Source organism: Gekko japonicus, unplaced genomic scaffold, assembly GCF_001447785.1.
Source record: "Gekko japonicus isolate JY-2015 unplaced genomic scaffold, Gekko_japonicus_V1.1 scaffold711, whole genome shotgun sequence".
NCBI classification, from domain to species: Eukaryota; Metazoa; Chordata; class Lepidosauria; order Squamata; family Gekkonidae; genus Gekko; species Gekko japonicus.
The window spans coordinates 105,077-128,802 of NW_015165849.1; the positions used below are offsets into that span (position 1 = coordinate 105,077).

The 23,726-nt window shown below is 43.8% G+C and overlaps 2 protein-coding genes across 3 annotated transcripts in view; both read left to right on the plus strand.

The window, feature by feature from the left end:
* Positions 1-9,398, plus strand: part of PDCD2L (programmed cell death 2-like) — a 22,612-nt gene extending 13,214 nt beyond the window's left edge. For both annotated transcript variants that reach the window (XM_015411098.1, XM_015411099.1), the window contains exons 4-7: positions 4,510-4,892; positions 5,520-5,633; positions 7,051-7,202; positions 9,228-9,398. In XM_015411098.1, the coding sequence (XP_015266584.1) occupies positions 4,510-4,892; positions 5,520-5,633; positions 7,051-7,202; positions 9,228-9,358 (780 nt within the window). In that variant the 3' untranslated portion in view covers positions 9,359-9,398. The remainder of the gene's footprint in view (positions 1-4,509; positions 4,893-5,519; positions 5,634-7,050; positions 7,203-9,227) is intronic.
* A 2,143-nt stretch (positions 9,399-11,541) lies between these two features.
* The window catches only part of UBA2 (ubiquitin-like modifier activating enzyme 2), a 16,944-nt gene continuing 4,759 nt past the window's right edge, over positions 11,542-23,726 (plus strand). The window contains exons 1-13 of the mRNA XM_015411088.1: positions 11,542-11,898; positions 15,068-15,151; positions 15,431-15,501; positions 16,251-16,315; positions 16,727-16,827; positions 16,932-17,053; positions 18,594-18,661; positions 19,448-19,569; positions 20,034-20,133; positions 21,707-21,867; positions 22,041-22,134; positions 22,241-22,353; positions 22,452-22,607. Coding sequence (XP_015266574.1) covers positions 11,542-11,898; positions 15,068-15,151; positions 15,431-15,501; positions 16,251-16,315; positions 16,727-16,827; positions 16,932-17,053; positions 18,594-18,661; positions 19,448-19,569; positions 20,034-20,133; positions 21,707-21,867; positions 22,041-22,134; positions 22,241-22,353; positions 22,452-22,607 — 1,614 coding nt within the window. The remainder of the gene's footprint in view (positions 11,899-15,067; positions 15,152-15,430; positions 15,502-16,250; positions 16,316-16,726; positions 16,828-16,931; positions 17,054-18,593; positions 18,662-19,447; positions 19,570-20,033; positions 20,134-21,706; positions 21,868-22,040; positions 22,135-22,240; positions 22,354-22,451; positions 22,608-23,726) is intronic.

A 23,726-nucleotide genomic window follows, 5' to 3' on the forward strand; every position in this document is an offset into this window, starting at 1 on the left:
GTCCACAGTGAAATGCAAAAGATTCTAAAATGTTCTTTTAAGAAAACACCTGAAATTCTGCTCTTAGGTTTAAAAATGGAAGAACTGAATGTAACAAAAAAGACACTGTTCTGGTATTTGATAACAACGGCAAGAATGATATATGCTCAATATTGGAAGCAAGAAAAAATACCAGATCTGGAAGAATGGATACAAAAAGTTCTGTTCATGGCTGAGATGGACAAAATAACCAAAAAGTTGAACAATAAAGAGGACCAAGAATTTTTTGAAGAATGGAAGGACTTTAAGATATATTTAGAAAAGAACTGGGACGTGAGACAAAATTTACTATGTTTAGAACAATATTAAGTACTTGATGTTATCCTGAGTTTATCTATGTGGGACATGAGGGAAGTGCATTGCGGGAAGCCTTTCGGGGGAGGGAGGGAAAAGGGAATATTCAACCAATTGATAAAAAGATTAAAATGTGATAATGATGGAAAATAAAAAGTCTTTTGACCTAAAAAATATATATTTTAAAATGGCTGGAGTAGAAGAAGGGGAAAATGTTCTAACACCAATCGTGACAGATCTCCAACTTTCTTTACAAGAAAAAATTACTCCAATAGTAGAAAAAGCTGTGAAAACGGCTCTGGACTCTTTGCAATCTAAGCTAGATTTACTTCTACAGCAGAAGATCAGCCATCTGAGAGAGAAAACTGACAGGGCATACATCTTTGTGAGAGATATGGATACAGAAAATACAGGTGAAGCCTGCAAGCAAAATGACACGGCCTACAGAATGAACACAATGTATACAAAAAGAAACAAAATGCTTGGAGAACAGAATGTGAGATTATATGAAAGAATGACAAGAGATTAAATCCTTAAAGCAGAAAATGAAATTTTCCTTCAGAGAGAGGAAAATAAAGAATTTATGGAACCTCAAACCATCCAAAGAATTGAATATAGAGGGCTACTTCTAGAAGTTATTTTCCTTACATACGAGGGGAAAAGACACAGAATTAAGACCTTAAGAGGAGAAACCAGAGAATAAAGAAGAGGATGAAATCGTCCAAAAATGGTTAAAACTTTCTGGATATGTGAGATTACACTTATTTTCAAGAGAAGAAGGTCAATACCCTTTGGACAAGAGAGACTATATAATTTTTAAAGATCTTATAAGTTAGACTGACATATAACCATTTTGAAAGGAACAGGAACCTTATTTTGGATCAATTGCAAAAGAGTATATATGGAAATGGGGTGAAATGTAGAAAATAGATATATAGACATTGTATGAGATACTTAACTAGATACTTTAATGATGAAATGGAACCCCCCCCAACTTGTGTATGTTTGTTTGTCTTAGTTAAAAATAAAATGTTATTTTAAAAAATAGCAAACAGATTGCAAAAAGTAATGGCAGAATATATTGATTCTGACCAAACTGGCTTTATTCCCAGTTGTTCTATGATGGATAATATTTACCGAACTTTAAATATCATTGCTTCTTGCAAGTCTAAGAAACAGAAATCTATTCTACTCACAGTAGATTTGGAAAAGGCCTTCGACAGTATTGAAATTAATTATTTAAAACAGCTTCTGGATAGAATGAGATTTGGAGGACGGTTTAGGAATGCTATTGAGGCTATTTACAATACTCCTTCTGCAAAAATCCGAGTAAATAATGTGCTCAGTAGAAAGATAAGGATGAATAGGGGTACCAGACAAGGGTGCCCCTTGTCACCATTGCTTTTTGCCTTGTCCATAGATCCTCTTGCAAACAAGATCAGGACTGATCCAGGAATTGCAGGCATTAAAACTGGCCAATGAGTACATACAATAAGCCTGTATGCGGATGATTTATTAATATACTTGGCCAATCCAGAAACATCTTTAAGATCAAGGTTTTTCCAGAGTCACAATTATTAACTGGTCTTAAGGGGTAATATAGCTAAATCCAAAATTATCCCCATTATGCTTGATGAGGTCCTTTCAAAAAGACTACAGGAAAAATTTCCATTTGATTGGGTTTCTACATACATAAACCTTTATTGGCATAACACAGCAACAAGAAGGGCAGTGAAACCATTAGAAAAACAAATAAACAGATTAATGGTTCATGATAAATTACACCAAGCTGCCCCAACAAAGGATCATTTAGAAACCTCTCGGAAATAATATACTCAGTTAAGAATATAACAGTTCTAAAGAACACAGGGGGGTTAGGGCTTGTACGCCCTTACCCTAAGCTTCCAGACATAGGCTAAGAATTCGGCAACAGACAAAGTAATTGCCGAGAACTTATCAGACAATAAAATTTTAAGATCGTTGTCAGTTGGATTCCTTGTGGTAGGTAAATGGGGACTAATCAGGTGGCTACGCATGGTAAAATATTGGGGACAACGTAGAAGGGTATGAGCAACTGAATCAGGTTCACTATAGAGGCAGTTACAGGTTCTGTCCCTATAGGGGATACCCCTATATCTGCTTAAGACAACAGCGGAGGGGAAAAGATTGAATCTTTTAAAGTGGGATTGTTAGATTAGAGATGTACTGAGCCATAGAGGCTTGGGGGGGGGGAAGGTCAAGGGAGCGTGGGGAGCAGACTCCATAGCTCCCAGCATTAATTGTTTGGGCTTCCATATACACAATGGAGATGTTTGGGGATTCTAATTCCACCTGACTTGCAGGGCCTGTTAAATGTAACTGTGGTAACCTGTATGAAGACACCAAAAAGCAGTTAAAAAGTTGGCATAAAAGCAGTTTTTCTTGGGCTGATAGAATTAGTATTTTTAAAAGTTTTATTTTACCAAAATATTTATTTTTATTTAGCGCAATCCCGGTATGTATTTGTAAAAAAGATCTTGCCAACTGGCAAAAAACTATGAATAATTTTTTGGGGGTTATAAAAGACCTAGGATAAAATTCTCCACATTAAGATGCTTAACCAAAGAAGGTGGCTTAAATTTTCCAGATCTGTATACATATTATGAAGCAACCCACCTGGCAAACATTGTCAGAATCTTAACACAAAACAAAATGCTAAATGGGCAACAAATAGAAGAATCTGATGTGGAACCTTATGCACTCTCTGAATTATACTGGAACTTACCTAAATATAGACATATTATGTCTTTACAGAATGAAGTTTTAAAACATTCTTTGGAAATTCGGGATTACAACAGAAACTTTTTAATACCACCAAATTCCCAACTATCCACTTATACAAACCAAGAATGGGTTTTACCTGGCAAAGAGCTAAATGCATTTATGTCGTGGAAACAGGCAGGTGTTAAGCATATAATAGACAACAAATAAAGGAACACCATTAAATAAGATTGAGTTAGAAAGAAAAGTTGGAGAAAATATCCCTTGGATTTGGTCTTTATAAATAAGCAGTTTACGTCATGCCTTTCAATGTGTAGAGGTCTTTTCAAGACCACTTACGGATTTTGAGTCAATTTTAAAAGATTCAGTAGGGGAGGGAAAGGGCTTAATATCAAAATTATACAAAATCCTTCTGGTTAAATCTAAGGAGAAGATGCTTAGTTCTCAAAAACAACAGCAGTTGAAATGTACTGTTCCTCTCACTGAGGAAAACTGGCATTCAATATGGGCCTCACCGAATAATACATCTAAGGTATTTAATATCCGTTTCAATACTTTTAAAGTTTTGCATAGATGGTATCCCCTGCTAGGCTACATAGAATAAATTCAAATATCCCAGCCAAATGCTGGGAAAACTGGGGACAAATTGGGGACTTTACACATTGCTGGTGGTATTGTCCACCTATTCAGATCTTTTGGAACCAGATTTTACAACAAATTTGAATAATTACGGGATATGACTTACCTGTTACACTGGAGTCAGTTGTTTTGGAATTTTGGTCCATACCTATTGAAAATAAAAGCAAAAGAGTATTAATTTCTACTCTCGTAGCTATCGCAAGAATAGTTTCAAAAAGTTTCAAAAAGATTGGATCCCAGTTTCAAAAAGATTGGACCAGGGGGTCCAACTCTCTGGGCCCCAGAAGGAGGTACCCCATCCTCCATTGTTTCTAAGGAAGGGGAAAATGCCTTGCAGGCTGAAAGCAGTAATCCCTGTGCTGCCTGTTACAATTTTGTGCACCAGTGCCCCATAGCACAGCTTAGAGGGAACTGTGGGGGGCAGCCATTAGGAAGGGCCAGTCACAGTCACATGTGCATGCACACGGAAGCTTATACTTTGAATAAAGCTTTGTTGGTCTTAAAGGTGCCAGTGGCCTCAAAGCTTGTTCTGCTGCTTCAGACCAACAGGGCTACCCAACTGAATTTATACTCAGATGAGTCTCGCTGTGTTCTATGATTCTTCATTCCCAAAATTTATTAGGTGCAGCCTTAACAAGGTAATCACATACCTCACTTCAATAGTGGTCATTTTTTAAGATGTCTGTAAGTTTGCAGCTACATGTAAAGCTTATCTTCTGACTTGCATCATGTTAAAATATGCCTGGAACACCTACAATTGCATTCTTGTGTTCTCAGAAGCAAGAAAGCCGGATTGCAGCCAAGGACTGGTATGATGGAGCGGATGACTGGGGGGAAGACAACAATGTGGCATCATCTGAGGACACGTGCAGCCCAAGCCTTGGCTTGCTGGCAGCATCAGATCCCTTCCCCGGAGAGGGAGACTGCGCATCTCAGTTGCAGGGTCTTAGCCTGCAAGAAGTCCCAGGCATCTCCTGCCTCTCATGCACTGATAATCCGTCTGGGGAAGAGCAAAACATTCCCATGTGGCAACCATACTATATCAGCGCCGTGGAGGAAGACGATTACCTTGGCAATGATGATACAGATCATGCCCAAAAACTCTTAAAGGAGTATCAACAGAGGGAGGGTGTCAATTTGGAACTGTTGATGTCAGAAAGGTGAGACTATAGAACAAGAACACACTGCATAAACAATGCAGACAAAATATAATTCACATTAGTAACAAGTAAGTAACATCAGTTTACAAAAATGGTTACAAGAATCTGAAGGCTTGAGGGTTCAAATGAACGACACAACACACAGATCTGCAGAAGCTTGTCTGTCCCACCCCCCAGACACTTGGGCAATCCTCGAAAGGCCATTCAGCAGATGTAACCGCGCACTACTGCCCAATCTCCCTGTGGGAACATTGAACTCCGGGCATGCCTCCAGAGGCTCGCTGTCCCCACAAGAATCAGTATGTAATTACAGACTAGAGTATAACACTAGAGTAAGAGACGAAGGTTCTGGATTTCACTCTTCGTTTCGATGATTCTTCCTCAGAAAGCTGAAAATAGGTCAATTGGTTATTATACTATAAAAATTACAAACATACATTCATATTTAAAGGTAACAATCAAATGCTTAATATATAGAAGCCTCCAAGAATTAAGTACAGGCTAAATCACCTAAAAGAGAAAATTGCTTACATGATGATCTAGTTTGAAAAGGAATATTGTAAAATTGGAATGTGTTCCAATTGGAATGTGTTCATCCGTGTAACTCAATGACTCTCTTATTCTCAGCAACATGGTGGACAGTTTAGGTGAGAAATATGAGAAGAGTGATGTTGAAAAGAGAGATGAAGTGTTCCACAAGTTTATGAAAAGGATCGCCCCTTGTCAAGAACAGATCTTAAGGTAGGATGACCAATTTCAAGGTCCCCCTGTTAAGGAGGGGAGCACTAGACAAGAATTGACTGGTTCTGTCTTGAGACACTTCTTAAAAGTAGTGGGCTCTTCCTCTGATGGAAGATCCACTTAAAAGGCCCCTTACATTGGAAGAGAGCTTTAAAACTGGGCTGAAATGAAAGGTGTGGTATAAATATTTTAATAAATAAACTTTGTTCAGCCGGTAGAGTAGTAGGAAAGGTAACATCCACCCAAGTAAGGGGTGTGTGTGTGTGTGTGTGTGTGTGTGTGTGTGTAGAACTGTTGAAAGGTGACTCTGTGTGTGTGTGTGTGTGTAGAGAACTGTTGAAAGGTGACTGCAATACCAAGAAGGCAGCTATAGGAAAATAGCAAATCTGCTCCGTCAAGGTTTGGTCAGTGGCCAAGAGATATTTTAGATATTTACATTACAACATTCAGGTGGGGTAGCTGAGTTGGTCTGAAGTAGCAGAACAAAGTTTGAGTCCAGTGGTCTTAAAGGTGCTTATGACATTGTTCACTGTGGTGCTGCTCCTTGGGGTGTGGGGTGCAGGGTTCACGATGCAAAGACGACAGGACACAAATGGCTGCAGGAACTGATCTGAAGGAAGGAAGGAAGGAAGGAAGGAAGGAACCCCCTTCTCTCACGCAGCAGCTTTATTTATACACCGGGAGTTACAAGCATTAGAGCATCCTTAAGGAATGTTTGTGTGTGCGTGTGTGTGTAAGCTCTCTGTTATCTGCCAAGGTCACAACACTGACTACGTAGGAATCACCAGACTTCTCTTAGCACACAAACACTTTTGGGTTACCAATTCTCCAGGCAGGAGATTCCTGCACTGCCCTACAGTTCACCTCGCCTCCATTTTATCCTCAGAATAACAGCCCTGTGAAGTAGCTTAAACTGAGAAAGAATGCCTGGCCCACGGTCTCCCAGTGAGGTTCTGTGAGTCGTGGAATGGGGAATTGGACCTCTGCCTCCCCAGTCGCAGCCCAGCCCTCCAACCACTATGCCCTACTGGCTCTCGGTTGAAGTAATTGGCCTAACTTGATGACACAAAAAGTTCCAGTTGTATAACTGCCGGGGGGGGGGGGACGGGGGGGGCGGGGCGGGAAAAAAAGGGGCGAGACAGGTGGAATGGAAACCGTCTCTGTCCTCAACCAAACGCCTAGCAGAACATCGCTGTCTTACAGGCCCTGCAGAATTGCACTAAGTCCCCCAGGGCATGGGTGTTATTTGGCAGAGAGTTCCACCAGGTTGGAGGACGCCCTGGCTCTGGCTGAGGACCGCTGGGTATCATCAGTGAGAAAGAGAGGGCGGAGGGGGCTAGTCTCATGCAGATGTGAGGCATGTCTTGTACACTGGGATTAAATGCTGACACGTGTGTGTGTGTTTCTGTCTTCTCAGGTATTCCTGGGGTGGCCAGCCTTTACTTATAACATGCCCCTCATCAGACATCAAGACAGCGGTCCCGCCCTGCCATAACTGCAAAAGCAAGAGAATCTTTGAATTTCAGCTTATGCCCGCCCTGGTCAACATGCTGAAGAACAGGGATAAAGGTAAGCAAAGCTCTATTACAATTTCTGTGTAAAACTGGCCAGCTGTGACAGTAGCATTTCACACCATGGGCAGGTCAAACTGTTTCTTAGATACTTTGAAATGTGCAGTCAGTGAATCAAATACAATCTCTGCTAAAGCAGCTTTTGTAGGGAACCAAAGTGTGTGTGGTGCATCATAGCAAGTGGGAAATGAGTCTCTGGCACTCCAAGGGTACACACAGCCTCTTGTCTGGCACATACAGGTGCAGGCCAGTCCTCTGGGGCCTTCTCTCAAATGTGCCCCATTGAGATGAAGGAGTTCCCACCCCCCAATCTCTCTCAGAAGACTCCCTCAGGGACAATTTGCATCATGCATCTTTTATGTACCTGTTTCCCCCATCCTCTGCTTTTAAATCAATACAGGTGTTTCATTCTCAGCTTAGGTCTTGTTTGAGCTATAATTAAGAGGGCAGCAGATGGCTTTTCATTCTTTTCTGAAGAATATTTAATACAATTCCAGACAGAGGCCTTGAGAGAGCCATCAAATGCTAATTTATATACAGATGAGAGTAGTACAGATTTAATATTTCAAACATGACAATAATTGTGTAGGACACTGGCAATTGCCACACTGGAGGGAAGATCTAGGGGTGGGTGAAAAATGGGCTTTTATGAGACTCCCTTTTGGGGCCAGTTTTGCTGTCGTGGGGTTTGGGCCCAAAGGCTTGGCAACTCTCTCAGAGCCTTCGTACTCCCTGGCCTGAAGACCTGGGTTGGTTCTACACAGGAGCTCTTCTCTACTCACCAGTTGATGCTGTTTTGGCAGAAACTGCATATGGAATTACAGTAAAGGAACCACACAGTAGGAGATGGTGCTTCGGTGAACTCATTCCCTTCCTGGATTTTCCAGTCCAGAGGAGCCAGTTCCATTCTGGTCCTGACTTTACCATCTCCCACTGTTTACTGACATCATCAGGATTAACTATTGCTTCATTACAATGCCGTATCACAAGTCCCTTGTCCCCGTGTTGTTAAACAGCACATCTGCTTATCTTGACTATACATATCACTGATGCACCACAATTGAAGCAGTCTGCCTGTGTTCACCTTCAGCAGTTTTCTGCCATATAACCTGGTATGAAAGGGTGGAGAGAGACTTCAGTTTTTTTAATGTAATGGAAGCTCAGTGTTTCAGGGAAGAGCCTGGAATTTCCTTGCAGGGATGAAATGGCTGCAGCACCCATGCTGATGGCTGTGGCTCTGTCCTGCTAGGCTCCTTTAGGGGACTTCATTTACTCCTGTTCTTTGTTTAAGCCAGGCATGCAGCAGTCTGGATTTTGTGGATTACTCTGAGGTAGTCAAGGGCCAGCTTGCTGGTGGTGTGCGTGTGTCCATTTGACCTTAGTTGGTGGCAGTTGGACAAGATGGTCATCCTTGACCTCTTCTTGCCCGATGGTGTTGTATCTATTGCTTGTTAAAAATAAGCTTTCATTACATGTGGCTGGAAAAGAGCTGTGTAGCCACCAACCCCTTCAAGCACAAATCTTCATTACCTGCAAATCAGGAGATCCTAGCCAGAGCTGAGTGTGCTTAAGCACGTTTATTTCAGTACATGGCTGACTTAGCAAATGATTGAACTGTAAGCTGTCTTAGGTATCATCTTGTATGTCTTGCATTTAATGCTACAAGTCCTGAAAAACGCTACAGTTGCTGAATGCCGTGGTGACCACATTAGTCTGTGGCAGCAAAACTAAACCTACAGTCTTAACAAAACTTATTCCAGTACAAGATTTCATGAGTCATAGCTTCCTTATCCTAGTCTTTAAAATGCCGATGGACACTAGAATTTATTCTGAATCCAAAGGGACTGTATTTTGCTATCCCCTGCAATAGCTTTTTTTTTTAATTGTGCAGATGTGCTAAAAGTATTCAGAGGGAAAATTCACTTGTGTTAGTTAAATGACCTTTTCACAAATGTCTTAAGGGCTGTGGAACTAATAGGGTTTTATAACGGCAAACCTGCTTTTTTCCCTTCCCTCTCCTTAGATTGGTCAGTGGAATTTGGAACAGCACTGATATATACGTGTGAGAAGAGCTGCTGGCCAGTTAATCATCCAGTGCCCCTGGAAGAATTTATTTTTGTACAAGAAGATCCGGATCAGCAGCTGTTTAAATAAATCCCATTTAATCTCTTGTATAAATAAATTTGTATTTTATTACTCCAAAAGCAATGTCTTGTGTGTTCCTCACAAACAGAAGGCTGAAAGTTGTGTTTACTGAAAAACATCCAATTTCCAGGCTTGGGTCCAAAATACCGGAAGCACCACTTTCATATCATTTTGCCTGGTCCTGAAGATTAGTGGGCAAGGCCTTCCCCCAGGAACATGCATTGGCTGAGGTAAAATTGTGGGGGACTTTCCAGTGGCTGCCTCCAGGCTGTAGAACGTGGGAAGTGCGGCTGCTGCTGCTACAGACAGAATGCTCAAGAAATTTCTGTTCTGGAAGGATCTGAGTGATTTTGTCCTATTGCATTCTACAGATGGTTTTAATGTTTTTAGGATTGTTGCTAGCCTCCTTGAGAGAAGGGGGCAAAGGCTGAATATAACTTACCTAAATACATCCTGCCTTCCTATCTCTGTACAATTCAGCACAAAGTAAAACCTTAGTCCTGTGCCTGTGGCTCAGTTGTGGTCAAAGGCTTACTTTACTGAAGTTGTATGCTGGCTGATTTGTTCGGAGCTTCGCAAGCAGCAAATGTCCTTAGGAAAGGCAGAGGGCAGTCCTTTCTAGAGAAGTCATCAGAGATGGGGCCGAGTTAAAAAGGTATGATGCTACCAATTATTCTTTGGGGCAACTGTCTGCTCTCCCCGTGCTTTCCCAGGTTCCTTCAAAAGGCATTTCTCTGTACATGTGAATCTCTGAAGGACAGGTCCACAGCCAGTGGGCCACATCCGCTCTTGTAGCTACCCTCCCAAGATACTTCCTTGCCCTTCCCAGTGCTCAGTGTCAAAGGTTCTTTGGGTCCAAGCCATGCATGGTACCCTGGGCCAGAGCTGCTGGGTATCCACCTCAAGTAGGAGATGTATGTTCTCAGGCCCTTTCCTAGTTTGATCACATCAAGCAAAAACTCATCCTAGCTTCCAGCTTTCCTGCCTGTCTTGCTGTAACAAGTAGTCTACCAGAAGGGAGTGGCTATGGCTCACTGGCAGAGCTGCCTTATAGGAAGAAGTTTCCAAGTTCAATCCCCAATATCTCCTGTTAAAAATGATCAAGTCACGGGTGATATGAAATACTTTTAGCAGACTCTGGAGACCAATGGTCTTCAAGCCATGATCACAGAGGCCCCTGAAGCTAAGTCGTGAGTCCCTACAGAGCCACCATTTGAGGAAGGGTTGCCCTTTAGAAAGATATGTGATGCTAGGGTGCCATGTTTCCTGCCTTCCTGTCTCTGTCTGCAGGCTGAGAAGAGTATCAGATTGGCAAATACACAGAAAACTTGGCGGTGGAGAGGAGTCTTCTATTGCTCTGATCCTTGGCTTGTTCCTTGCTACAGTGACCTGCCAGTGTTTGACTTTCCTGGGCCCCAGCTCTTTTGATCTGCTGCCTAAGATCCCAGTGTTGACAACATAGAGCCAGTGTGGTGTGGTGGGAGAGTCAGACTAGTATCTAGAAGACCTGGGTTCACATCCTTACTGGTGCCATCATGGTACCTTGTTGGGTGACATTGGGCCAGTCACTCTCAGTGTACCTCGTGGGATTTTTAGGATAAAATGAAGGTGAGGGAAACGATGGAAGCTGTTTTTTTGGGGGGGCCCATTGGGGAGAAAGATGGGGTACAAAATGACTTAAATAATAAACAGTGATGTTAAAAACTTGCATGAAGATGAATTCAGGTGGGTAGCCATGTTGGTCTGAAGCAACAGAACGAAGTTTGAGTCCAATGCACTTTTAAGACCAACAAAGTTTAATTTTGCACAGAATTAAACTTTTTTGGTCTTAAAGGTGCCACTGGACTCAAACTTTGTTCTGTTAAAAATTTGGCATTTCTCCTGTCATGTGACTTCCACAAGGGACACCCCCCCTCAGATCCCCAGGAATTTCCCAGCCAGGACTTGGCAACCCTCTTTCCACATACCAGAAGAAGTGAGCTGTGACTCACAAGAGCACATATTGAAATACATGTTGCTAGTCCTCAAGGCGCGTCTGGATTTTTGTTTGCAAGAGACTTTGACTCACCCAGCCAATCTTAAAGCAGCAAGATGGGGGGGGGGGGGGGTTGGTCCAAAGTAGTCACAAGGCCTTTACCCTTTTAAACAACAGACCCTCTCCATCCCTCCACGAGGAAAAGCGGCGTCTCCACATGCAGCTCCCCTCCACGCCGCTAGAGGAAGCGCCACTTGAACCAAGAGGCCACGCTGGGCCGCCTCTATGGCCCCGCGAGCGATGGAGGAGCGCATGCGCGGCCCCTCGCCCCACCTTTTCGCTCCTCATTCTCTTTCTCTCCGGCCTTTCCCCACCCGTCCCCCACCCCCCTTTTTTTCTTTTCCCGCCCGCTTCGCTCTTCTCGCAGGCGGCCTCCGGGCTGGCGATGGCGGCCTTACAGGGGGAGCTAGCCGAGGCTGTGGCCGGCGCGCGGCTGCTGGTGGTGGGGGCCGGAGGCATCGGCTGCGAGCTCCTCAAGGACTTGGTGCTCACCGGCTTCGTCAGCATCGACGTGGTGAGGCGCGCGGGGGGGGGGGTTCGCTCTCCCCCCTCCCTCCCCGACTCGGCGGGTGGGTGGGGCTTGTGACGTTGTTGCGGGAAAAGGGCGCGAATCCTTGGAGGCGCGTCTTGAGTGGCCCTAGTGGAGCCTCCACGTGAAGAGGCAGTTCACCTGGGAGGGCCGCCTTTTCTTTCTTCAGGTCCTGTTTAGGGCTTTCTAGAGGCCTCTGCCTGGCCACTGTTGGGTGTAGGCGGGCAAAGCCTTATCTGTGATATGAAATGGAGCCTCTGTGTGCATTAGGGTTGCCAACTCTGGGTTGGGAAATTCCTGGAGATTGGGGGTGGTGGAACCTAGGGATGGAAGGATTTGGGGGACTTTCTCAAGGGGAACTGATCTCTATGGCCTAGAGATCAGTTGTAATACCGGGAGATCTCCAGGCCCCACCTGGAAGCTGGCAACCCTAGACTGTGTAGGGAGCATTCCATCTGCAGGACAGGCCGCTGGGTCCAGCAACGGGACGGGGGTGCATTCCCTATATCTGCCCTCCTGCTTTGGGGCTTCTGGCTGGCTACTGTTGGAGGTAGGGTAGTGGGCCAGGTAGATGCTCGCTCGCCCTTGTCTGGACAGAGTGCTTCCTCTCATCTTTCAGAGAGTGGCTCCATCTCTTTCTAGTAATCTCAAATCAAGAACTTTATGTCAGTGGTCATTTTTGATTAAGTTTATTATACTTGTTTTTATTTTGGGAGCTTGCCTTTGGAAAGGTGGTGTGCAAGCTTTCTGCATAAATCAAATAATAAACAGTATTTTTTACCAATGGTGTGAGATTGAACCTCTGGGCACAGCATGCCAGGGAAGTCTTGATAAGAAGAAACTTGTTCTGGGCCAGGAGGGCAGACCCTTTAAAGCACCACATTCACGTTGGATACGTTTGCACGGAGTGGAACCTGCATGTGCAGAAGCAGAATGCCAGATTGTTAGGGAACAGTAACAGTATATTGTGGTAGTCAGAATGACAGACTAAGAACTGGAGGGCCCAAGTTCAAATCTCCTACTCTGGCCTTGCTGGGTGTCCTTGTGACACATTGGTCACACACACTCTGCCTAGCCTAATTAAATAAATAAATGACCTACACTCATAGGGTTGTTGTGAGGATAAAATGGCAGAAATGAAGTAAATAAATAGTAATTTTGTATATCAGGTGCTGATTATAATCCTCAGAAGATGCCTATCTTTTTAACTGAGGTGCCAGAGGCATTTTATCAGCTACACTTGAACACTTATCACTAGACTGGGTGGTCTGATCCAGCAGTGCAATTTTTATGTATGTTTTGGGGTCACCTGCCCCCTATTGGGATGCAACTCGTATGTAATCTGTTTTAACTGTTCAGCATATTGACCATCACACTGCAAAAACTCAGGGTGGGTAAGAAGGTACTTAGAAACTCCAAATCCTCTGGTGCCGCCTTCCTCTTGGCAATCAAAATGGCAAGAGACTTGGAGGCGAATGCATGTTACTTCTGGAAAATGGTCACAGCTGTGTTCCAGTGAGCTGCAGAGGAAGGGAAAGATATTTAGCAGTTGATGGGCAGCTCTGTGTGTTGTGTTTGCTAATACAACATGGATTTTCAGCTGTAAACGTAAGTTGTTTCAGTCTAGGAGGCCATAGTGGGACATTGAAGTGGAGGTGGTCTCTCAGGTATGTTGGGTCTAGATAGTTCAGGGTTTGACACTGCAAATAGAGCAACTTGAAGAGACAGTGGGAGGTACTATGAAGTCAGTGCAGATTCTTAAGCTGTGGTGATTTGTGGATCTGATGACAGACCCCAGGAGCCATGTGTACCTTTTGAAGCTTCCAAGACATCCTTCAAAACATCCCCACCTATAGGCCATCTAGTCCGGGTGTTATGAAGGCATGAACTAAGGCAGGCAGTCAAAATGATAGAATGGCCATTATTTCCATGGGTATATATGGGGTGTGTGTGTGTGTGTGTGTGTGTGTGTGTGTGTGTTAAAGCACTCCTCTTCTTGAGAGAAATCACAGAATCTGGAATTCATAATTTCCTGATTACTGTGCCTGTTTATTTTGCCAAAGATATTGTCAGGGCTGAAGAATTCTTTCTGCAATTTCAGGTACGCATTTTTATGCAGCAGGTGTGTAACATTTTCTTTTAACAGTCACGTTTTTATTTGATTTAACATGGTCCAGTAGACTTAAGACGTACTAGTTTGGCATTGCCACCTACCTCAGATTATCATGTCAGCACATGATGACTATTTTTGTTATGCAAATAAAACCAGTCAGATTCCTAGCTACTTATAGTGTGATAAGGGCTAGGATAAAAGTAGGATAGCAGCTGTTGCATGAATACAAGATTTCTTGTTGCTGTTTTTGAATTGTCACTGCTGTTATGTCCTGACTTCCCATGTGTACAGAATGTCTCATTTTCAGATAGTTCTGAGACTGTCAGAACCCAAACTTTCTATTGGTAATGTCAATTTCTGGGTTATACTACAATATTTTTATCCTGCAAAGACTTCTATAGGTACAGAAGCAATAATTAGCCATTTTCAGCTTGGTCAGAATGTGGTCCTGATGCTGCAGCGTGTCTCTTTGAAGTAAATGCATAGTGGTTTGGTTGATCCCATAAGTCATCATAGACATACATTTGTAGGCTTGGCTCTTGTGCACACAGATGAAACTGCATCCTGAATGTTTCAGAATTTGCCATGCAAGACACTGTTCTGATTTGTGTAACTGTTTGTTGTTTATTTCCATTTGAATGTTGTAGAGACAAAGAGACGAATTCTCTAACTTAGGTATCATTCAAAGCATTTGGGAAAACATGCTTTACCATTTCAGAATTCAAGAGAAGAATCATTTCAGTGGTACTTCAGGTCAAAACTCCTGCAGGTGGAAAGCTCACCCATTAGTCCTCTTGTTTTGGAATGTGCTTAGCTTTGCATCTACAAGGAATATTTTAACTGGAGGAGTTCTCTTGTATTCTTAACTGAGACAGTCCCAGGAGGACTTGGTAGGAAAGCTATTTCTGAATGGTGGTGGCAGCTGGTAACCAGAGTGGAGGTGTGGGAAGCATTCCTCCTCATCATGACACAGGCATGAAGGGTTGTCTTTGTGAATTCATTTGAGCAAACCTGAAATGTTTGCAATTTATGTATTTCTAGATTGATCTGGATACCATCGATGTCAGTAATCTCAACAGGCAGTTCTTGTTTCAAAAGAAACATGTTGGAAGATCAAAAGCACAGGTGAGAGGAATTGAATTTCATCCTCATCCAATAAGTACTCAAGACAGTTGTCTGTGTAGTGTTAGAAAAAAAGTAGACCTGTTAGATGTTGGCTGGAAGAAAATTGTCTATAACTGGTGCAGATAGTTCCGCCTCTAATGTATCTTCTATAAAATTATTGAAACATCCTAAATGTTGACTGATACTCGCTTATAGATTCTTAAAATATGAGAGCCCTTTTTTTAAGCACTGCATGAACTTTACTTGAATGAAATAGCGTGTTTTCTGGCTGTTTTGCAGGTTGCCAAGGAAAGTGTTTTACGGTTCCGTCCAGAAGCGAATATTACAGCTTATCACGACAGCGTTATGAAGTATGTCCCGTTCTTTTCTGAAACGCTTGCAGATAAATATATAGAAGTTACAAGTCCATTTTCTCTGTGTGTGCCCATGGTAACTTTGTTAATAACTGGTGGCACAACGTAGCTGTGAGCATCAAGAATAAACTGTTCCCAATAACAAAAGCTTTACTGCCTGGGAATTATTCCTTCTACAGGCAACTAAGCAAATGGCTGTTGTTACGCTGAGTAATTTTTAAAAACAATGGATGTCAATCAAGAAGTATACACTTGCTTAATTTGGAATTATGTCCTGCTTCAGTGTGAAATTGTATACTTTGAATGTGCAGGGATTGTAAGAAGGTTTTTGTAGGATCATTATATATAATGCATTGCAAGTTCATATGCCAAACTGTATGTTGTGTATAGTAGATGCTTAAGGCTTTTGGAAGCAATGTATGGCCATCAACCATAGGTATTCAAAGCAAAAAAAAAAAAAACAAATCTTGCAAGACCTTCTGCCTGGAAATGTTGCAAGCAGTTCAGATCTGAAAACAACAGGTAGTTGGGGGAAATGCAACCGGATTCTCATTTGCTCAGTTATTGGTCCAAAAAAGTAGTCATTTTATTTGGCCTGAGCTTTTTAGCTGTAGAAGGTTTTGGGGACGTACAACATGAATGTTTTTAAATTAACCGATTCTCTAATCTCTGCTGTTCTTTATGATGAACTGTAAACCAATGCGCCTACATAACATTCATTGTGGATATGTGTTCTTTTTCTGCAGCCCTGACTATAATGTGGAGTTTTTCCGGCAGTTTACACTGGTTATGAATGCCTTGGATAACAGAGGTGAGATTTTTGCATTCTAGTATGAGACAGATGAGATCCGAAGCCTTGAAATGGGAAGTGTTGAGTTCTGCTTTCTTCTGACCTGGGCACACTTGCAACTACATTCAAGTTTTTTCAATCTCTGGCAGCCTTCCCATTTCAAAAATCTTCAAGTACTCTAGGAGTGCCTGTTGAGAACAGCTGTTGTTTTCCCCCGCACATCTGAGTTGCTTGTAAAAGTTGCAGAACTGAACATATTTTTTTGATTTACTGCTTAAGAAAGGAAGGGACAGAGTTGAAATGGACTGAAGGCCAGGTTTAGGCCAGAAGACAGAATTTGGACAGTCAGTGACTGCTCTCTAATTGTTCTCTGTGCAGGGAAGGGCGGGCTAAAATTTCAAATAACTAAATAAATAATTCTTCTGCATCCAGCTGCCCGGAATCATGTGAACCGAATGTGTCTGGCTGCCGATGTCCCCCTTATAGAGAGTGGAACTGCTGGCTACCTTGGACAAGTGACTGTTATCAAAAAGGTGAGACCATTGTCATTCTCTTTGTCAGTTGCTGTGGCATTATGGTCTCAGGTTACTGCTTCCCACTAACTTCATTGGGGGGGGGGGACATGTGTTTCTTTTAGGGAGTGACAGAGTGTTACGAATGCCATCCTAAACCAACCCAGAAAACCTTTCCAGGCTGTACAATCCGCAACACTCCTTCTGAACCCATCCATTGTATTGTGTGGGCAAAGTATTTATTCAAGTAAGCTTTTCTTTCTTTTTTTAAAAAATGCCAGCTCTATGCATGTTCTTTTTCAACTTTCTGTCTAAAAGCATTGCCATCCTGTGCATGTGTCAGTCCTGCTTTCTGTGCTTGGTGTACCAGAGCCCTTATCTGCATCGAGTTTCAGTTTATTGACTTTCATTCTGTCCATTATCACCTGCAAGCACTACTTTAGGGGATCTGTTGTCTCACCTGATCAGTTGGAAAGGAGACATCTAGTTGAGTATCATCCACATATCAATGCCACCTTAGTTCAGTTCCCAGATGATTCTGCCGGCGGTTTCCTGTATATGTTAAATAACATGGGGGACACAACAGAACCCTACAGGATCAGTATTTTAAATGCCAAAGGGTTGAACAGGTTTTCTCCATCAGCTCTTTTGGCACTCAGTCCACCACCTCGGAGCAGAACCCACCAGAGCTTGGCACCTGTAACACCTGCCTCAGCTAACTGGGCCAGAAGGATACCATGATGAATGATAGTAAAAACCTCTGAGAGGTCCATGAAAATCAACAAGGGGCACACTCTCCTGTCTTATCTCCTAGCAGTGATCACCAGACGAGGCAAGCATTATGGTTTGTGTCTCAGAAGAATCAAGCCTGAAACCAGCCTGAAATGGGTCCAGTAATCCTTTTCATCCAAGAATGTCAGTGTTTGTTGCAGCCTCTTTCCCATGAAGAGAATATATTACACTGGCTGATAGTTTTGAGTCTAAGGAAGGGGATCTGATAACCACCTTTTCCAGGGCAGCTGGAGTGGCTCCCTCTGCTGGAAAACCACTGCAGCTAGATATTATGGCCAAAGGTGTGGGGGGGTCAAGCTAGAAGTGTAGCTCAAGGGTAGAGCACCCGTTTTGCACACAAAAGCGTCCAGGTTCCGTGCCCAATATCTCCAGTTTGAAATGATTAGGTAGTAGGTGAAGTGGAGGACCTCTGCCTGAGACGCTAGAAAACTGCTGCCAGAACAAGTCTTAACAGACCGAAGCTCTGACTGAAAAAAGCTCCCTGTGATTTAGTCTGCAGAACTGAAGACTTGTTTGTTACGTTTGTGTGCAGAATTTGGATATAAGACAGTTTAAATTAGACTTCTGTTCTGTTTCTTTGCATGTCTCACATTCACCTATTTCTTTAAAAAGTTCACTTCCCTTTTCTGCTTTACTTGGAGGAAGTGTGCAGACTTGCTCAAAGCAGGCCTGCCAAGTATAAGAAGACAGAACACATACTTCAGAGCGAGCAAACCGATGCATTGATTCCCCCCCCCCAAAAAAAATCAAAAACCTAAAGCCGCTTCGTAGGGTTCCCAGGAGAGCTCCCATTCAGGCACTGATTAGACCAGTACTAACATAACTTTAGCAAAGTTACTGTATCATGTGCCCGCCAGCCATCCCTTAGGAATGTCTTTCTTATGGACGGAACACTAAGTACATTGATCTCTTGCTTTTAACAATATCTCAGTAAAAAAACCTCCGGTCTCTAGCCAGAAAAGAATATATGTGCCTTGTGTTTTTTTAATATGCAGTCAGTTATTTGGAGAAGAAGATGCTGATCAAGAAGTGTCCCCTGACAGAGCTGATCCCGAAGCTGCTTGTAAGTGTAAAATTGTCTGTTTGTTGCTGACTGTGGAGCCATGTCATGCCTCTGGTGAAAGAGGGTTCTAGTCCACAGAAGCTGATGCCTGAATAAAAAGGTTAACAGACCACAGGACTCTTGCTTTTCCATTCCAAGCTAGAGTCCATTCAGCTAGAGACTTGCTCCTCCCATTGGGGAGAGCCTTCTGTCCCTAGACGATTGACTACCACTCAGAAATGTTTGGTGTACTGGTTTGGTGTAGTGGTTAGGAATGCGGACTCTAATCTGGGAAAACCAGATTTGATTCCCCACTCTTCCACATGCAGCTGCTGGTGTGACCTTGGGTTAGTCATAAGCTTTCAAAGCTGTTCTCTCACCAGCAGTTATTAAGAGAGCTCTCTCAGCCCCACCTACCTCACCGGGTGTCTGTTGTGGGGAGGGGAGGGGAAAGGAGATTTTAAGCCACTCTGGGACTCTTTTGGGTAGTGAAGAGCGAGGTATACATCCAATCTCCTCCTCCTCTTCTTCCTCCTCCTCCTCCTCCTTTGTCCCCGCTATGGAAGTATACATTTCCGGAAGTTCCTCTGAACCTTTATGCTTCCCTCTGAGTTTTGCTTTGAGCCCCCAGTGTCAGTCACTGAAGTGTGATACTTCAAATGCTGCAGCTAGCATTCTGATTCTTTAGAAGGCAAAATTTTGCAGAAGTGCCAGAGACCCTGCAAATATTCCTGAGGCAATACGCCAGTACAGTGTGCTGTAGATAAAATGAGTGACCTTAATAGTAAGTAAACTGTTATTTGACAGGGGAGCCAGCAGAAGCAGAGGCCAGGGCAAGAGCATCTAATGAAGACGGTGGTATTAAACGTATCTCTACCAAGGAATGGGCAAAATCAACAGGATATGATCCAGTTAAACTCTTCACAAAGGTACTGGTTCCTGTGAAAGGCTATCTGTGTTGAGAAAAAGGGCCAGTGACATAGAGAGGGACTGCACAGTGTCACGTGGCAGGGGAACAATGTCACTGTGTTGTTCTAGGTTCAGAATCTGATTCCATACCCAAGTTGGCCCTTGGGGATGTATTGGTAGTTATATTTTGGGGACCTGCAGTTCTGTGTAGATACTTTACTGGTTGATAGATGTTGTTTATGGTGTTTCTAGAAGAGGTTTAGTGACAGAGGCAAACCAAGAAATTCAGTGGGCCCTAGCCTGGTGCTACATTTTCATATGCTGTTTCCTTCACTTGATGGGTCTTCTTGTTGTAAAGGCACACTAAGCCTGGGGCTCTCATCGCCTAGTAGAATGTGGGCTGGCAAAGAAATGCTCTGGAAATAACAGGGACGCTAGGCACATCGTGTCGTATTATACTTGCTTTCCGAATCTTGTTTTTAAGCTTTTCAAAGATGACATCCGGTATCTACTAACGATGGATAAACTCTGGAGGAAACGGAAACCCCCAATGCCTTTGGACTGGAATGAAATACAAAATCAGGGTGAGCATTTCTTGTCCTGTGGTAACTGTTAAAAAAAAAGAAGGCTGTTGAGGAAGGGATTAGCCCTGCAGCGGTTTGCCAAAGTCCCCTCCAAGGAGTCCTTCCCTCTGTTCCCAGCAGCCCTGGAGCAGTCAAGGGCCTTCTCTGTCACCTCTGCTCTAGATGGAGCCCAAGTAGTGTAGGACCAGAGCAGCCCCTTCCCTCATCCATCCATGCAGCACTCCTCTACTGGTGGGGTGTTGCCAGGCATCCGTCAAACTGATCTTGAAGCATGAGGTCCCAGGCAAGGTAAAACAACTGGCTTATTAAGTAAAAAGAGGAAATATCAGCCAGATTGGGGGGCGGGGGGAGTTGTAAAACAGGCAGAAGGTTTCATGCTGGGTATGTTCCCCAAAACATGGCAAAACGTGACAGTCAAAGAAGCCAGCAAAAAAGAAATAAAGCCTCCCTTACATGGCTACCTTGCTATTCTTCCCTACCTGGCCCTTCCAGGGTCAATCCTTACCCTCCTTGGGTGGAGGATCACCTCCAGCCGATAGCAGCTTCTCTGCCACCAGTTCCTGGGAGGAGGACCCTCCTCGTGGAGAGTTTCATATGACCTTTCCCAAGGCCCGCCCTCCTCAGTGACAAACCTTTTCCCTCCAATTCCGCCAGGCCCAATCCTGGGCTGGGAAGGGAATCTGGGAAATGTAGGCCCAGAGGTGAAATTTACAGCCAGGCCTTTGTGTGGGGAAGAGACTGCTCTGAGGCCTGCATGCCACTCCACGAACCTTGAGCCCTGGGGAAGGAAGGCAGCATGTGGCACAGGGACCCAGATTCATGATGCTGTCCTGTTTATGAATGTCATTGTTTTGGTGCTGTGCGTGTTCACCATTTGCGTGTTTATATTTACTGCTCTGTGAAGTCTTTAGATCCTTCAAGACTGGATAACAGTTTTGGGGAATGTTGATAGCAGCTGAGGTGAGAGGCAGGCCTTTGAGGGAAACTGGGGTTTGTGATGTGCACGTTTGGGCACCGTGGTTGTTATCCTTGAGTTCTCAAACCCTCTATTAATTTGGTAGTTGCCCTTGAGAAGGCGGCAGTGTCATTCTGAATTTGACATGTCCGTCTCATTTCACCAACTTTGCTAAGGCTGTGTTGAGAAGTGCTGTATGTTTATAAACAAGGGTGACGTTTAAACATTACTTGCATCTTAGGGCCAGACTAGCAACTCATGACTTGATACTGCGTGTGTGCACAAGCAGCTGCAGAGCAAATATCTCTGAGCACCTTCAGACATAATTGTGCTTTTCTAATGGATTTGGGTCACCCCCTCAGCTGGGAATCAAGTGATGAGAGATCCTGGAATGTTCTTGTTTGTGTGATCTAGCCCATTGTTGCATATTAATTAAGTTCAGGATTCTGGTTTTGTTTTGTAAAGAAAAGTATTTGCAGATGGTGTTTAGGACCCATTTTTTGCCAGGATGGGTAAAAATTAAGTTAGAAAAAGATTAATTTGGAGGATTAAGGGACGGCTTTTAAAGGGCAAGTTTCACCCTCATCTGCTGACTTAACCTGCTTATTCCCTTTGAAGAGAACAATACATCTGACCAACAGAATGAACCGTCTTTGGGCCTTAAAGATCAACAGGTTCTGGATGTCAAGAGCTACGCACGTCTCTTTTCTAAAAGTGTAGAGACCCTGAGGGCTCAGCTGACAGAAAAGGGTGACGGAGCGGAACTTACATGGGATAAGGTTAGTTGGCAAATGCTTATAGTCTTGTTGCACATGGAGGAGAACTGCTGACTGGACTGTGAATTCAGTCTTGATAAATAGCTAAAAAGTATTTCTTCTTGTGTTTAAACTGAGGAATTGTGTTGGGTTTTTGTTTTTTTAAAATCCTGTGAAATGGGTAAACTTGTTGACAGGATGATCCTCCTGCGCTGGACTTTGTCACCGCTGCTGCAAACCTCAGGATGCATATTTTTAGTATGAACATGAAGAGCCGGTTTGATATCAAATGTAAGAACAAATTGTTTCCCTTGGCCTTTTCCAGTATTTGCTCAGTCTCTCTCTCTCTCTTTTTTTTAACATGCAAGAGAAATCTCTCTTTCTGCTTGTTCTGCAGCCATGGCGGGAAACATCATCCCTGCTATAGCTACCACTAATGCCGTCATAGCTGGGCTGATAGTACTGGAGGGCTTAAAGATTCTCATGGGAAAAATAGAGCAGTGCAGAGCAGTAAGTCTGGTTATTTTCTCTGTCTCTCTCTCTCTTTTTTTTTTTTTGGTGCTCGTACATGCTAGATATTTACCACTCTTTTTCTGTCCTCCTCGAAGATATTCCTTAATAAACAACCAAATCCAAGAAAAAAGCTGCTTGTTCCTTGCGCTTTGGATCCTCCAAATCCTAACTGCTACGTATGTGCAAGCAAGCCCGAAGTGACAGTGAAGCTGAATGTCCACAAAGTGACTGTGCTGACGCTGCAGGATAAGGTAAGTAAGGCCCCGGTCACACGGGCCGGATAATGCAGGGGGGAGGCGGGGCTTTTTGCTCCGCCGCAATTAGAGCTGCCATAACATGATCCCATGCATTGGCGGCATGCCACGGTTCCTTCCCTCCGCGTCTGCGCATCAACGAGGGGCCGGAGGGAAAAGCCGCGGCCGGCGTGATCACACCGAGGTACTCCAGAGGCAGCCCATGGCAAACCGGTTGCTAGTACTTCCAAGCAGGTAGTTTTTAATCGCGCATTTTCGGCAGTACGCCACAGGTTTGCCACGTGTGCGCTTCACTTCCTAGATGTTGCGGTGTGATTGCACCTCGACAATCCACCATGCACTCGTCGCTCTCCCGCAGCAAATCCTCCGTGTGAATGGGGCCTAAGTTTCTTTCATTACTGAGCTGTTGCAATGCTTCCTCTAAGCTGTGGAGTCTTGTGAGCAAAGGTTCTACTTTGTGAGCTACTGACATTAAAGTTGTGAGTGAATGATTTGGCTACTGCATAAATTGGTTTGCTCTGGAGCCATCCTTCCTGAGCTAAGACCAAAATGTGTGAGCCAGAGGCTAAAAAACTTTGGGCTAGCTCACACTCACTCAGTGTCAGATCCCCAGTTAAAACACTCTCCATAACACTCTTGGCAGTGATGCTTTATTAGGTATGTGCTTACTTATAGGAACTGGTTCTTTGTCAGGACTAAAGAAAGCGCGTGAAATTCAGAGGTTATAGGTCCAACCCAATGCACCCCCTCACCTCATGCATACGTCAGCATTCGGCCACTAGCGTTTCTATGACAACCCTGGCAGATACATGGTGTCTTATCTACTCCAGCCTAGTGAAAGAGTCGTCAAGGCTGAATCCCATGAGAACAGGCTGAGGGGTGCAACTTAAGAAATAATTATGGCTACTACAGGCAGGCACTCAACCCACACACACTCCCCTCAGGAATTCCCTCACCCCTAAAGCATGGCAAGGTGAGCAGTGAAGCAAAACAAAGAGAAGCGAAACTGAAACCTTGACACCAGGGCCGGCTCACCCGCTGGGCGAACTAGGCAATCGCCTAAAGTGCGAGCTGGCCCTTGGGGCGCCAAACTGGACCCGCCCGCCCCTGCCAAAG